We start from the raw sequence: 15,979 nt of genomic DNA on the forward strand, positions 1-15,979 counted from the left end.
GTATTTTGATCTCTATATATTACCAAAAATGAAAAAGAAAAACTCAGTAGCCTCTTCTCTGGAATATTATTAACTAGCTTTCCACAGACTTTATTATAGATGAAGCTAATGTCTTATAGGGCAAACAAAACAAGAAAGAGATTTAAAGTGGATGAGAGACAAATTGTAATAGTCTCACACCCCTCACGGGAGTGTCTGGAACCTTAGCAATTGGTGAATGTTTAAGCTTAGTAAGTGACGGCGCCTTCTCGTGGGCTCGTAAAGCCTTCAACAAGAATAAAACTCCGTACTTGTCTGAGGTGGTTAGAGCAGGGACAATATCGACAAATGCTAAGGGTTGGCGTGTCGCAAGTGGTATCAGAGTCGAGGACGGTTCTTTGATGAGAGCGGGGGGATGTCGTAGTCCCACATTGCTCAGGAGAGTGTCCGAAGTCTGGACTATAGGAGGACGCTTAAGCTTAGTTAGTGTCAAGGCCGTTAGGAGGGGCTCATGGAGTTTTTACCAGGAACAAAATCCCGTAACTGTGTGAGGTGGTAAACGTGGGGACAGTGTCGACACGTGAGTCTCTTGTAAGGCCAATAGAATATAAAGACCTTTAGCATCACAAGCAGCTGGAATAGCTCAGTTGGTTAGAGCGTGTGGCTGTTAACCACAAGGTCGGAGGTTCGACCCCTCCTTCTAGCGTTGCTTTCCTTTTGATTCGTAAATCAATCCTTGGTTCCCCCCCTCTCTCTCTCTCTGAGAAATCATTCATTATTTTTCTCTCTTCTCCAACTCCCAAGTTTTAAAAGCCTGTAATTTCAAGGTACGATTTGTTCCAATCTTCCATTTATCACTACTTCACTCAAAGTAATTATGTTTTCAGACCAAGTTTATTTCAATTTTTGACGAATTTTTCTTTTTATGAGATTTTGTGTGGGGTTTTCCGTTCACTGATCGGTGATTCAGTGAAAAGTTATTAAAACTTTCTTTATGAACTTGACCTGCTGGACGGATGTCTCGATCTCAATTCTGAGTGTTGGAGAATGTAATTGTCAATTTGAGTGAAAAGTTGGTTTTGGGTGTTTGGAGTTTTTGATTTACAGGTAGGTATTCGTTCTATTTGTTTGTGCTTGCTATGTGTTCGTGGAAATGTCTAAGTGAAATAACATTCTCCAAGAATTTTTGGTTTTGCAATGTCATGCCTGCGTCTTTAGATGTGGAATTATAGAACATGAAGTGTAATAATGCTTTACGGAGAAATTGGTAAAAAAAAATTGTTAGATGGGGAACGTTTTCTAGAGGAACTTAGTTCCAGGAATGTAAATAATGCACTCACTGGGCACAAACATATGAACCAAAAACAAAAGCTAAAGATGAAGTTTTTTTTTATGTCTCTTGTTGTTTCTGAAAGGTTTCTTGGTACGGGTACAAGTAGTAATCGCACAAATATTGAGAAATATGCTCACAGGTTTGTCAATCTTCTTTATCTCTTTAGACATATATGATATATTTTTTTTTTCGGGTTTTTCTTGAGGTTTTCTACATTTATATCTAAATCAAACACTTTAAGTTTTACACTTTAAGTTTTACACTTTTATAAATGGTTAGTAGGTTTTACACTTTTATAAATGGTCTTTGATACTTCTAAGTCTGAGACTGTTTTTTGCTTTTGGTTTTGACGTTACATAGGTTTACGAATCACAATTGCCATTTCTCTTTTTAAAAGAATTGGTTATCTTATCTTATTGGAAACTTCTGTTTGAATCTCCAAGTTGGATCTGAGTTCATAACTTCATATTCCTTTTTTTAGAGTCCTAATTCTGTTTTGTACTATGGTTTTTTGTGACTTCCTTTATTTAAATTAGCGACTATTTTCATTGTTTTTCAGGATTAACTGCAGGAAACAATCTTAAGCCCAATGTTTTCAACGTCTACAGAAAACAAAACAATGGTAAGTATTGCAGAAATAAACTACGTATTGACTAGATCGATCGAAATAATGTTATTACTTATAACAGGTATAGAAGCATCTCCGATGAGTTCTTGTTTTCGAGTTTCCATTGCATAACACAAGACATATCACAAATTTTGCAGGTTCCCAAGTGACACAACTTGGCTTCTCGAGAAACAAGTTGAAGTCAAGAATACAATCAAATATCTCATCTGGATCAACCGAAATATTATCCACTCAACATGAGGCTCTTGGTATTCCAAATAGGGAAATCCCTTCAGTCAAGATGTGTGGAATCACATCAGCTAGAGATGCTGCCATGGCTGCAGAAGCAGGTGCGAATCTTATTGGTATGATTCTTTGGCCTAAGTCAAAACGTTCTATCTCAACCTCTGTCGCTAGAGAGATTTCAAAAGTTGCAAAGACATACGGGGCCCAATCTGTTGGTGTATTCGTAGACGATGACGTAAATACGATATTAAGAGCTTCTGAAGAATCAGAACTTGATCTCGTGCAGGTAAATATAAGTCGAACGTAAAAAATGATGCATCTTACTTGATACTATTAATATTTTGACAAGTGAAGGCTTTGCAGCTTCATGGACAGAGTTCTAGAGAGGCCTTTCCAGTTTTGGTGCGAGATAGAAGGGTAATATATGTTCTTCATGCTAACGAACATGGAGAACTTTTGAACCAAATTGCCGACGAGGATTGTTCTTTAGCTGATTGGATTCTTGTGGACTCTGCAACAGGCGGCAGGTGAAAAAAAGAACTCATCATATGCTTTCAATTTATCGTCTTCATTTTTATGCTTGTGTTCTCAATGTCAAATGTCCTTATTCGATAGTGGCAAAGGTTTCGATTGGGCCAAGTTCAAGGTACCGCCTATTAGAAGCAAACGAGGTTGGCTCCTCGCAGGAGGACTTCACCCCGAGAATGTGCACGATGCCCTCTCTACTCTAAAACCAAATGGAGTTGATGTAAGTAGCGGCATTTGTAGCTCTGATGGCATTCAGAAAGATCCATCCCGAATATCATCGTTTATGAATGCAGTGAGGTCTGTAACATATTGACATTGTTATCAGATTAGATCCAAACTTGCATAAGTTAATTTTGTTGTTGAAATATCAGGTGCTCTGTTCTTCACCGACTTTTAGTAAGATTTCTTTGTCGTCTTAAACCAGTGTAAACTTCAATAAGTCTTGGGAAAAATATCTAATATGATGTGTTTCTCCATGGAAGTTAAAAGAATGGTTATCTTTAAAAACTTCACTCATTTTGGAACTGATTCCTTTCTTCTAATGTTATGGTGGTGCCTGTTGTTTTCTCAGAATATCCAATGTGGTGGGTCCCAAATAAAACCTAAGCAGCAAATAGAGGAGTCAAACGCGTTATGGGCTCAGACAAAAACAAACACTTGAAAATCCAACTAGAGTAAATTGAGATTTGGAGTCAGATTTCATGTGAGGAAAAAAAAAACTACAATCCTCTCTCCAACCATCCCAAATTTTCGTTTAAAATGGCTGGGCGTTTGTGTACCCAGACTTTCTACGCATAGGACAACATGACATGACTTAACATTGTGTCTGCCGTTGTCGTGGACAAGCCACTGGACGGTACGTTGGCCACCACTACACATGTGGCACTAGGGGTTGGTAGGTAAAGAAGTGCCCGTAAAAGTTAATGTAAAAGAATGGTGATGCTATGCCGTGCAAGTATCCGGCCGAATCCCGGCCGGGGTACTTGGACGGGTATGATTATTCGGCCGGGATACTTAGACGGGAATGATCTAATGAGAGAAAGTTAATTTTGAAAGTAAAATTGGGCTTGAGGTCATAAATACGAGGGCCTGAAGGAAATCAAGTGCGCCTATAGAACTTTACTTTTTATGATAATCTATTATGGCCTTCTTCTTCTCTCTTTCTCTCTATTTCTCTTCGGAGCTCTGGGAAGTGAGGAAGAAGATCAGAAGGAGAATGGACCGAATCCAGCATCTTGTTCTAGGTTTACCATTGTTCCTCTTCTGGTCAGACCTTCTGAACATCTTCACCCCACCACCACCTCCCAAGCCTTCTCATACTCACCAGCACCATCACCACCACCAAATAATTCCTCCCGTTCAGAAACCCTTAAATATGCCTACCCAGGTTTTGGAATCATAAAAAAACCCTAACTTTCTGACAAAGTTGGAAACTTTATATACTATAATTGAATTGCATAATATTCTTCATGTAATGAATATTCTTCTTGGTGTTTTGATGCAGACAATTACAGGTGGAGGAGGTATTGGTCTTGGCAACACCATTTTTATCAACTTCTGCTCCTCTTGTTCCTACAGGCTTCATTTTTCTTCTCCCCATTTTCCTTTTTCAGTTCTATTGGCTCTTTAAATTGTTTTCCAACTTTGAGTTTTTTTTTAATTGAATTTGATTTTGTTTCTTCCCATTTGCTTAGTATTGCTGTGAGAATAGTCCCACACGGGAGAAGGGTGATCTAGCAACCAATATTATAATGTCTGGGTCCTCTTCGCTCGTCGCCAATTGGCTTTGAGTTGGATGACCACAAACTTAACAATTGGTTACTGATTGAAAAAGAAATATAGTTTTCCAAATCCATGGGTATGTAGAAATTTGAATCTCTTCTATTTTGGGTATAACAACTTAGAAATACTTGTTTATGAAGATGCAAAGACTTCTTTGTTTTTGAGGAAAGTTGGCTGTGTTCCTATTGATCGAAGTTTCGATTTTACTAGCATTTTTTTTGTTAGCGGGATCTTGTTTCCGTAGTTACATGTATTAAAAATGTGAGGGTTCTCTTTTTCGAACTAGACAATAATAAAACTCATTTCTAATGTGGAAGAACTCATAATGTTATTGGTAGAAGTCAGATCTTACAATGGAAGCATCAAACAAGTTAAGAACTTGGCTACTCTCTTCATTAAATACCCTCGTTTACGAATGGATGAAGTAGAGTTTGTTAATGAATAATGAGACGATGAAATTTTCGTCCTAGTATGTCATTATACTAATCCATCTTTAGCCGGCTATCTTTATCTTGCTGGTTTTATACATATTGGGATGACTGACCATATCTTTTACTGCACTTTTTAACATTTCACTTCGTTGAAGCGATGAATTCATAATTTGTCGTATTTGCAATTTTGATTTAGTCTCAACTAAGTGCGTATTGAAATCTTGAAATCAATTGTATTTGTTAGATTCGTTGATTCTTGTGTTCTATGGAACTTCATCAAGTGGCTGTACGGGCAAGTGGGAAACTTTTTGTGACTGTCATCGACATTCTTCAAAATCTTCAAAGCCATTGTTCAAGGACACCTTTTCTCTTTGTTGTGTGTTTGGCGTTGAAACCTAAATCAACTCATTGAGTACATGCATAGACTCCTGCTAAGATGTGAAATATGATAAAAAGTAGCTACGAAGACCTTGTCCTGTTCCATTCATCGACGTAAAAAACCATCATATATAGTCATGCTTGACTGCTCGCTGTGAAGTAAATAATTGATATCTTATTGTTTTATTTGCTCTAAGACCTAGTTCGGTTGGGCAGGGGAACTGCAATGACGATTAAGAAGATGCTCGAAACTTCGTTTCCTGGAATCAATGTTGTTCTTGCAAATTATCCACCAGCACTTCCAAAACGCCTACTCAGCAAAATGGTACCCGTATTTCAAATAGGGGTTTTTGGGATAGTTATGGCAGGTGAACATATTTTTCCGATGCTGGGTTTTGTGACACCACCTCCTTGGTACTTCACAATGCGCCAAAACAGATTTGGAACGATTGCAACTGCTTGGCTTCTTGGTAATACCGTGCAATCCTTCTTGCAGAGTTCTGGAGCTTTTGAAGTTTACTGCAACGATGAGTTGGTAAGTGAACTTCAAGTTTCGAAGAGTGATTGTTTATTTTGTTTTCTCATTTTCTTTTTCTTTTGGTTGTAGATTTTCTCAAAATTGAAGGAGCAGAGGTTCCCGAGCGAATTTGAGTTGAGAGAGGTTGTTAGCAAAAGATTGTCTAATTCAAGAATCGTGAGTGGTTTTGGAGCAGGAGGTATCTGGTCTTCCTAGTTTGCTGAAACTCTGGGAGTCTTTGATCTAATGTACGTAAACAGCTGAAATTCAAGAGCACTTGCTTACCTTGTTATATTTCATAGTTTTGTCCAGGTCAGAACTCATAAACAATTGGAACATTTGAACTACAAAAGACTAGGTTCAGACTTTTCCGGGTTTCATAGTTTTGGAGTGAGCATGTTTTGAGGGTTTAAAATGAATTAAAAAGCTATAAAAACTCTCTCCCTCTTCCTCTCGCTCCCCCTCTCTTCCCACCACCACGACGCCTCCCTTCGTCTCTCCTCAAACAATCGCAAGTGTCCTCCACCAATCCTCTCTCTCTCCTCCCTTCCTCACCTCACTTTCTTCCACCTCATTAACCTTAACATACCTATCCAACTCCCTTTATCCGGCGGGCTCAAATATATTTTTCTGTTCAACCTCCCTCTCCGCGACAAAATAGAAATTTTCTCCCAAATACGACCTTTCAATTTTGACAAGGATGATCAATTATACCGAATCGTTCTGTTTCGACCCGTCTGAGTCAACTAGTCACTCTCTATCCTTGTTGGAAGAATTGGGATGTACTCTCAGAAAAAGTTGGTTTAGAGAAGCTCTATCATTCTCCATGGGTTTCGAAAATAAACTCGGAAAACTAAGGGCATTGATGTGGGTATCAGAAGGAATAACTGAAAATAAACCTGGTTTTTCTAATCAATTTTTATTCTTACATTATATCGTGCAGTATCAGACTAGGTGTCGTAAATATTCATTGTTGTGTCATCTCAGCTTGCTCGGTCCCAGTGAGTTATCCCTTTTTTCTTTCTGGAAATGCTTTTGAGGAGTCGGACCTTACTACCTTAGTCGAGCTATAAAACTGCTTCCTCAGTTCAGTGTATCTTAAGAATCAATTTAGACCTTTGTAACTAATCAACTTTTACCACTAATCTTATTGTCATACTAGGCCCAAGGGCGGCATATGTCGGCATACTGCTCTAGTTTATAATTCAGAGGAAGTTCATGTGACCAAGAAAAAAAATAAATCTATTAATTAGACTACGATCTACTAATTAGTTGTTACAAGACATTGTATACATCATGAAGATGTGATACGCACGATAACCGCGTAATTTAAATCATGAATAAAAGAGGCCTAAAGCCCGACCAATTTATTACATTATTAATTTTATTTATAGTCTAAATTACATGGGATAATTCTTGATGCCAAACTGCTTCCAACAAGATTCGATCCCGTAAACTCGTGGACTTAAGAGGGGTGTCCAACCACTGCACCAAAGACTGGTGGACAAGTCATTATTTTACTTTTAAGCACATAGGGCAAGTAAAAAAAACTACTAAGAACATCTCTCTGATATGACCCTACGAGAAATAAAATTTTTTAAGTGTTACGCATCCATTTGGATTGTTCATAAGGGCTTTGTAGACGTGTTAGTAAACAAGGCTTATCTGTTGGTCCGTCAACCTAAAGTTGCGTGCCCGTTTTGGAATTAACTACTGCTTATTATATTTATACCCTTCGTGATCACTCTCTCTCTCTCTCACTACCCGACGACACACAATTTCCTCCTAACTAATACGTTTTCTTCCCTCTCCTCCATTTTCTCTCTCTCTCTCTCTCTCTCTCTCTCTCTCTCTCTCTCTCTCTAACTCAAATAAGCATGACAATCTCTTCATCTCAGAAGCACGGTATGTATTTTTCTTCAATTTGTTCTAGTATCTTAGATTGATCCTGCTGACTGATTTCTTTTTTAAAATTAAGATTACATCAGTAGGGAATGAAAACCCATCACCCCAAGCTTTATACAATCAAATAGTGTTCAAACGGAAAACAAAAAAGATTTTAGCCTTAAACAGTTTCACCCTAAACTGTGATTCGGTTGTCTGATTTCAAATTACACCTTAAAAATTGACCTAAAAAATTTCCCCCTCTACAGTATATTAGAAAGGGGGATGAACAAATCTCCTCCCAAGTGTGATCTTGTTCTTAACTGTTTGGGTCCTCCTAAATTGGGTCAGACAAAGTCAATAAAGACAAAATTTTGGGGAGGCTGCTGGTTTTTACTACTTTTGATGTTGAAAAAATGGTTTGTATAGATTCATCTATACTACTATTGAATTTTGTTGTTGTTGTTGAGATTCTTCATTCTGTATATTTTTATTGTGTTTACCTACCATATGTTGTTTTCCTTATTGTGGGTGTTGATTTCAAATTATGTTTGCGATTTCATGGATTTGATTCATTATTTTCGTAATCGGAGTTGCAACTTTTTCTCTTCTGCTATATAGATGACGATGTTCGAAAGAGTGCTGGATTACCAGCTTTGGATATTTCCCTTGCATTTCCACAGGCTACTCCAGCATCTACCTTCCCTCCATGTGGTAAGCTTAATTGATAAATATTTAACTTGCATTGTCTTAGTTACATCATGGTCGAGTTAAATCGCAAGTCTCTTTTACTTGAAATGATGGTAATTTGTCGCATCAATTGCAATTTTCCTGACTATATTGTGTTTCTGCTATCCTGTTTGCAGTTTCAGACTATTACCAGTTTGATGATCTATTGACCCCCGAGGAACAAGCCCTCAGAAGAAAAATCCGAGATATCATGGAGAGAGAAATTGCTCCAGTAATGACTGAGGTATTACTCTTTCATATCTTCTCCTGCTAAACGTCGAAATACAGCTGTTTGACTTTGCAAAAAAAAAAAAACAACCTTTTCACTTGTTACGTTTACACCTATTGTAAGCTTACTAGCTTCATTTTCGAGCATGAAGTATTTTCTATGAACTTAACTAGCTGGATTTTGTTTATTCAGTACTGGGAGAAAGCAGAATTTCCATTTCATATTATTCCAAACCTTGCTACCCTGAGAGCAGCTGGTAGCACCATCAAGGTAGCTTAAACGTTTTCACTTTCTCTTTATGGTTAAAATTCGTGTCTGTGCTTTACTTAATGTTTCCAGTTATTAGGGTTATGGTTGTCCTGGACTTTCCATTACTGCAAGTGCTATTGCAACAGCCGAAATTGCCAGGGTTGATGCTAGTTGTTCAACATTTATTTTGGTGCATTCTTCTTTGGCTATGCTCACAATTGGTAACGTCTTCATAAAATTGTTCACATTCCTCACTCTTTTTTCTTATTACAAGCATTTGATAGTAGTAAAATGGATTCTAATTCCTTGATTAAACCGAATAGGACTGTGTGGGTCAGAAGAACAAAAGCAGAAATATTTACCCTCTATGGCTGAGCTGCGCATGATTGGCTGCTGGGTATGGTGTTTTATTTGGAGTTCCCCGAATAAAAAAAAAAAATTCTTTCCTTGTAATTTTGAAACATCTATTTATCGAATCTCATTCAAATGATCAATTGATGTTTATCCATAGGCTTTGACAGAACCTGATAATGGAAGTGATGCAAGTTCTCTAAGAACAACTGCAGAAAAGGTCAAATTTCTAATAATTTATTCTTCTGGTGCTTGGATTGGTTACTAGTTTTATTTTATCTTAGTATCTAGACTGCCCGCTTATTATCATACTACTCATTTTTGTTATGGCAACTGGAATGTGAAGAACAGATATCTGGAGGTTGGATACTTAATGGCCAAAAGCGATGGATAGGAAATAGTACTTTTGCAGACGTCTTGGTGATATTTGCTCGAAACACTACCACAAACCAGATAAATTCGTACGTTTGAATCTGATTTGATTTTCTCTGTCGTACTGATTGCTGCCTTAGTATACGGGGGTGGGGGGGTGGGGGGGGGGGTGGGGGTATCATGCAAATACATGATGTACCACCACTCAAGGATAATCAGTGATGGAGCTGTTTTACAAATATAATTAGATACTTATAACTCCCCCATCTGAGTTACCCTCCCTCAGTTGGTAAATAGTCCCCTGAAAAGGAGTGCTCAAAGCAGATCTTCTTGTATGCTGAGTCAGTTACTAACGTGGAAGGGTCATGCTGTCATCCCGGAGACAATCCATACAAAATATCATATGGTTATCGATGTACTTTTTTACTGGTCATTCTTGTTAATCATTTATAATTCCAGTAATACTTGCCAGGGTCAAGTAAGCTTCTTCCTTTTTGGAGTAGTCTTCCAACTCCTCAAAATGTGTTTTATCCTCTTGTCTCTTCTGTCAGGTATATTGTGAAAAAGGGTTCACCTGGCTTGTCGGCTACGAAAATCCAAAACAAAATTGGGTTGAGGATTGTTCAGAATGGGGATATCATCTTAAATAATGTGTTTGTCCCTGACGAAGACAGATTGCCTGGTGTCAATTCATTTCAAGATACAAACAAGGTATGATGATTACTTCCCCTTCCTCCAATATTTGAAGTCTTTCTAGCTTGCAAATTAGCTTTGTGATTTTCTCTGAGCTGCAGATTTGTTCCTATTATTGAAACGCGGGTCAGCACTAGGGCCGGTTCAAGGAACATATAGAAACAAATCTTGATTATCTGCTTTAGTAGAAGCACTTCTGCTAGTTGCTAGTTGCTAGTTGCTGCGCTATTTAATTTTATTTTGGTCTATTGGTTTTGGCCTGCTCCAATTTAACAGTAACCTGCAACAGGTGCTTGCTGCTTCCCGTGTCATGGTAGCATGGCAACCGATCGGCATTTCAATGGGGGTCTATGACATGTGCCACAGGTAGTACAACACATGGTATTCGTTTTCTCTAATTCTTTTTATCCTGGTATTTCCATTTTCTAACATTTGAAAGATTTCGGACTTTAGATATTTGAAAGAGAGAAAACAGTTTGGAGCTCCATTAGCTGCATTTCAACTCAACCAAGAGAAACTCGTACGGATGTTGGGTAACATTCAAGCAATGTTTCTTATCGGTTGGCGGCTGTGCAAGCTTTATGAATCAGGGAAGATGACTATCGGTCAGGCTGGCATGGGGAAGGTAATTATTTTCCATCGGAGCCGTGTATCTATACTGTCTCTGTTTTATGCACCACTAGCCTAGTTCCACATGGTAGAAGATCTTTTTTCTGATATGGGCAAGATGTAGATCATTCTGAGCTTTCCCACCGGACCAATCTAGCTGTAGGAGTAGGACCCACCCAAGGCCTAGGCTTTATCAAAGACAAGGGGTTGTGTAATAACTCAAGTCTGGATTCCTAAACATTGTGGGACTAAGTGCCTTGCTCATGAAACTTCCATTTCACATTATGCTAATCCACAGAAACAAGTAATAACATAATTTTGATGGTTAGGCATGGATTAGTGCAAAAGCAAGAGAAACTGTCGCCCTTGGCAGAGAATTACTTGGTGGCAATGGGATTTTGGCGGACTTTCTAGTCGCAAAGGTTTGTGCTAAGTTTCTTGCTAATGTTAAACTCTATCAATAATCTGCATGTTATGACTACAAATTTGGATATTCTTTTCAAATTCGAAGTAGTAATTATTTTGATTAATACAAATGACAAAATCCTGCATTACTGATCGACCATCTCTTTTCCTTTCAGGCATTCTGTGATATAGAGCCAATTTACACGTACGAAGGTACCTATGATATTAATAGTCTGGTGACAGCACGGGAAGTAACGGGTATAGCAAGCTTCAAACCAGTCATAAAACAGAGTAGGATGTAAAAGCTGAGTCTCTGTGTTCTTTGATGTATTTGTCAATAATCGGTTTGTTTTGGCCGAACAAAATGTAATAGTAAAATGTTCAAGAATTAGTTCATTACGAGTAAACTGCGGTGTATAAACGATGAATTTTACTGATTGAACTATTTCTTAGTAGACCCTTTAAGGTAATGATAAGAGAGTAAGACAATTGTGAATCCCCCCTTTGATATTAAGCACGACCTCTTACTTCGAAAAAGTTTATATTGTGAGGTAGTAGTAAGATGGCACTTATGAACAGATCGACCAGTTGCCCGAGACAAACTCAAGAAAGTCATGATTCTGTATCTTTGTATACCTTGCTTTCAACCTTTCTAAGTAGGTTTTGATTAATAGTGAAACTATATGAACAGTATAACAAATCTACAATTGGAGAAGATAATTTAAAAAAAAAAACAAAAGAAAAAGAAGATATGAGAAACTTTTTTCTATGTGTCTAGACACCAGATATGTAAAAAAATTTGTTTCTCCCTCTATTTTCTCTCTCTCTCACAGCCTTTCAGCTGATGTAGTGACGTCTCATTTGAAATATTTGCTTCCCATTTACTCTACGTTCAAATGAGATGTCTTGGAGAAGATAATTTGAAAAAAAACAAAAGAAAAGAAAAAGATATGAGAAACATTTTTCTATGTGTCTAGACACAAGATATGTAAATTTTTTTTTTCTCACTCTATTTTCTCTTTCTCTCTCTCACAGCCTTCCTGCTGATGTAGTTACGTCTCATTTGAAATATTTTCTTCCCATTTACTTTACGTTCAAATGAGATGTCGTCACATTAACTAAAAGACTAAAATAACGAGCAAATCTTCCTATATTTGATCTTTCTATCTGAACCCTCAGATTGATGAAGTGATGTCTCAATAAATATATTTTCTCTCCATTTGCTCCACGTTCAAGTAAGACGTCGTCACGTCAGCTAAAAGACTAGAGTGAGCAAAAATCCTGTTTCTCCTTCTATGTGCTCTCTCTCTCTCACCCTCTGAAGCGACATTTCGTTGAATATATTTTCTCTCGCTCCACATTTTCTTTTTTTTTTTTTTGTTGAAAATTCTCTCGCTCCACATTGAAGTGAGACCTCGTCAAAACATCCAAAATTATTACTCTATTTACATTCAATGTAGTTGGATGGACCACTAAAAATTCGACTTAGCAAATTTCAAACCAATAGGATGTCTTGTGGGAACTTTCATTTAGTGACGTGGCAAATAGATAGTTTTGTCAAGTAAACTATTGTTAGTTCGTCGAGCAATCTCAACCATTAATTAATGGGGTTCAAGGATGTGTAACTTTTTGTTTGGATAGTAAAAGAAGAGATTGTTTTTCTCTCTATTAAGAACATTTGTCAAGCTGAATTTTGTCGTGTTATGCCAATTAGAGAGTGGGTCCATTAGTTTTACACTTTTACTACCCACTTGTCAGTTGGCTTATTTGTAACCCTAGGCCCTTATCCTCCTCCTCATTCCATGTGTAATTTTTACAAACCATCATTATGTGTCACTTTCTCCACCACACACCTCAGTCCTTTCCATCTAAGCAAATCTTACCCCAATTAAATATCTCTCCTCAAGATATTTTTGACTTAGGTAGTGTTTGTTTTTTGTATTTTTGAGTCAAACCTAAAAACTTACTTCTTGCCCAAGTTGGTTGTGAGTAAGATTTTCTAGTATATGTTTTTGACTTAGGATGTGATGTCTGATTCGTCTGAATAACATAATTGAGTTCGTTTTAAGTTAATTTGAGACGAAAAACTCTGATTCAAATGTCTTTTAAACTAATTTTATATCATGTAAGTTGGACATGTCAGATACAAAAGAAGAAAAACAAAAACGTTCACCCCCTACTTACTACTAATAAACTTTCTCTGTCTCAAAACAATCAATCCATTTAAGAGAACACAAGGAGACAAGAAAAGGAATAAACAAAAAAGACTACCCTCCTCTCAAATACAAGAAAGTTTTAATTTTAGACCTATAAATGAAATTTTGAAGCTACCCATTGTCTACCATGACTTGTCAAACAAACTACTAGTAATCATCAAAAATCAAGAATCAAGAAGATTATGCCACCAGGAAGGCCAGATCTACAAAATTATGCAAATTCATTTCAAGTATTTTTTCAAGGATGGTTAATCCGTCAAGAATATTTCCTTGATCAACTACTCATGTCATTTGATAAACCAGAATCAGAATTAAATTCTTTAATCTCTCAAGTTTTATCTCATTACCAACAATATTATGAAGCTAAATCAGTTGTGATTCGTCAAGATGTATTTGTTTTGTTTTCACCACCATGGTTTACTAATTTCGAAAAAACATTCTTATGGGTAGCTGGATTTAAACCTGGTTTAGCTTTTAAGATACTTAATAACTCTCTTAGAGATGATCTTACTCATGATCAGTTAGAGAGAGTTAATAGATTGATGGTTGAAACTAGGGTTTCTGAAAAAGCTTTAAGTGATGAGATGGCAAGAGTTCAAGAAAGTGTGGCGGCCCCTCCGGTTTCAGATATGGCTGGATTGAGTAGTGGTGGTGGAGGAGATGAGGTGGCTGAGGAGGAGGGGATGAGAATAGTGAGAGAAATGATGGAAGGGTTAGTGGAAAGTGGGGATTTAGTGAGAATGACGACGGCGAGGAAGGTGGTGGAAATATTGAGACCTATTCAGGCGGTGAAGTTTTTAGCTGCTGCTACTAAGCTTCAACTGAAACTTAGGGCATGGGGTTTGGAAAGTGAAGCCGATGGCCGGAGGAGGAGGAGGACCACCACCAGCAGGACAACACTTGGTTAGACTTACTTTTCTTTGCCAAGTGTCTTTCTTTTCGTTCGTTCAGCAACGTGGAAGCTACTTGACCCGAAAAGTTTGTCGTTACAGAGGCCGATTACTTAAGTGTCGTGTTTATGTTCTACTTCGTAAATACCATGTCAGCAAAATTCGAGTTATGTTCGGGCAAGATTTGTATCGTTTTCTCTCAGCAATGATAAAACGCAGAGAGTTCATTAAGCCCCAAATTGAACCAAAATTATTTTGGATGGTTAGAATTTTAGGTGTTTTTAGGGTTGATTTGAGGGAGGGTTGTCTTGGGTTATAAGATCTTGTATGTATTTTGTTTATTCTCTTAGTATATGCTTTTGTAATATTAATTTTTTCTTTTTTTTTGCAAAATGTTTTGAGTATTTGTGTTTTATTCCTATTTATCCTAAATTAGAAGAACGTATTATTAGATGCATAGTGAGGTGGAAAAATGAATCTCTCTTAAATTTAAGAATTTTATCTATAATAAATAACGATACAAATAGAAGAACAAAATATATGAAGAAAAGTTGGAGTTCTAAAGTGAGACTCAGACGGAGAGAGTATAAATTAAGTTATTTTCAACTTGGCTCATTAAAGTGTGACCAGTTTCCTAAGTGGCTTTCTAGATTTACCTAAGTACTTTACATGAAAGCGAGTGTTTCTAAATCTTAATAACCGCCATCGGAGGTAATAAGAAAAATAAAAAAGATTGAAATAAAAAATTAAAAGAGAGAAATATAAAGAACTAACACAAAACTAAAGAAAATAAAAAGACAAAAGAGTAAACAAAAATTAGAATTTAACTTTTTGATTAATGCGTCAAAAAACACAGTAGCGGACTATATCGACAATTACACAAACTCAGAAGACTACGTAAGAAGTTTTTCACACTTTAGGAGCCCATTCGAACAAGTGCTCTGGATTAACTAGAGGAGAGTAGATTGTACAAACATCACGATGCATTCATGACGAATTTGCTAGCCATTTGAAGGAGTGTAGATTGTACAAACATCTCCATACATTCATGATGCATTTGCTAAGGAGTTGAAGGAGAATACAGCTTACATACACCTTGATGTATTTATACATATGCTAGGTAGTCAAAACAGAATACGCTGCTGCTTACGTTAATATTAATGCATTTATGCAGTTAGCTAGGACCGCCCGAGGTTGAAAGCCAATAATGCATTGTACATACTGTTGGAAAAATCCAACATATATGGAGTCACACATGTAAAGGTGTGTGTATGGCTATCTTAATGTATGGCAAGTCAAATTGTGATCTAATACGGTTAACTATTGACCAAAGGTATCTTAAGTGTCATGGAATACACGTGTAGAGACCATTAACTGATTTTTAATTTGATGACGGACCAAATTAGAAATAAAAATCTATGAATAGGGATTATGGTCCCCATTTGGGCTTCTTCCAAAGCTCTCTAATTCGTGTGATATGCCTTCATCACAAAGAGAAATTCTAAAGGAAGAAGAACCAAATGGAAGATCATATCAATCCCATAAAGTCAT

The 15,979-nt window shown here is 37.1% G+C and overlaps 4 protein-coding genes across 8 annotated transcripts; all 4 read left to right on the plus strand.

Moving 5' to 3' along the window:
* The first annotated feature begins 614 nt into the window (after positions 1-614).
* LOC147546695 (N-(5'-phosphoribosyl)anthranilate isomerase 1, chloroplastic-like) lies at positions 615-3,634 on the plus strand. Of its 4 annotated transcripts, none has more exons than XM_086637922.1 (7): positions 629-806; positions 1,395-1,451; positions 1,872-1,934; positions 2,078-2,451; positions 2,529-2,692; positions 2,781-2,990; positions 3,265-3,634. In XM_086637922.1, the coding sequence occupies exons 2-7, from the start codon at positions 1,442-1,444 to the stop codon at positions 3,290-3,292; spliced, it is 849 nt and encodes a 282-aa protein (XP_086494048.1). In that variant the 5' UTR covers positions 629-806; positions 1,395-1,441; the 3' UTR covers positions 3,293-3,634. The 4 variants fall into 4 exon arrangements, with proteins under 4 accessions (XP_086494050.1, XP_086494051.1, XP_086494048.1 ...); XM_086637923.1 differs by having other exon boundaries at positions 685-1,086; positions 3,265-3,396; XM_086637924.1 differs by lacking the exon at positions 3,265-3,634 and having other exon boundaries at positions 615-806; positions 2,781-3,181.
* Positions 3,635-3,800: 166 nt separating this feature from the next.
* On the plus strand, positions 3,801-6,168 carry LOC147546696 (selT-like protein). The gene is made up of 4 exons (XM_086637926.1): positions 3,801-4,080; positions 4,198-4,271; positions 5,501-5,819; positions 5,892-6,168. The coding sequence occupies exons 1-4, from the start codon at positions 3,835-3,837 to the stop codon at positions 6,015-6,017; spliced, it is 765 nt and encodes a 254-aa protein (XP_086494052.1). The 5' UTR covers positions 3,801-3,834; the 3' UTR covers positions 6,018-6,168.
* Positions 6,169-7,383: 1,215 nt separating this feature from the next.
* ACX4 (acyl-CoA oxidase 4) lies at positions 7,384-11,818 on the plus strand. Of its 2 annotated transcripts, none has more exons than XM_086637919.1 (13): positions 7,384-7,706; positions 8,307-8,399; positions 8,552-8,658; positions 8,836-8,913; positions 8,990-9,113; positions 9,216-9,289; positions 9,404-9,463; positions 9,595-9,704; positions 10,167-10,326; positions 10,598-10,674; positions 10,762-10,933; positions 11,247-11,339; positions 11,499-11,818. In XM_086637919.1, the coding sequence occupies exons 1-13, from the start codon at positions 7,679-7,681 to the stop codon at positions 11,622-11,624; spliced, it is 1,302 nt and encodes a 433-aa protein (XP_086494045.1). In that variant the 5' UTR covers positions 7,384-7,678; the 3' UTR covers positions 11,625-11,818. The 2 variants fall into 2 exon arrangements, with proteins under 2 accessions (XP_086494045.1, XP_086494046.1); XM_086637920.1 differs by having other exon boundaries at positions 7,404-8,031; positions 8,115-8,399.
* Positions 11,819-13,681: 1,863 nt separating this feature from the next.
* Positions 13,682-14,901, plus strand: LOC147546698 (protein RESPONSE TO ABA AND SALT 1-like). Its single transcript, XM_086637927.1, has one exon. It carries the CDS (start codon positions 13,721-13,723, stop codon positions 14,444-14,446), a length of 726 nt encoding a protein of 241 aa, XP_086494053.1. The 5' UTR covers positions 13,682-13,720; the 3' UTR covers positions 14,447-14,901.
* The last annotated feature ends 1,078 nt before the right edge of the window (positions 14,902-15,979 follow it).

The sequence above is a fragment of the Eschscholzia californica genome, unplaced genomic scaffold, assembly GCF_041429995.1.
Source record: "Eschscholzia californica isolate CP2 unplaced genomic scaffold, dmEscCali1.0.p SCAF_4, whole genome shotgun sequence".
NCBI lineage: Eukaryota > Viridiplantae > Streptophyta > Magnoliopsida > Ranunculales > Papaveraceae > Eschscholzia > Eschscholzia californica.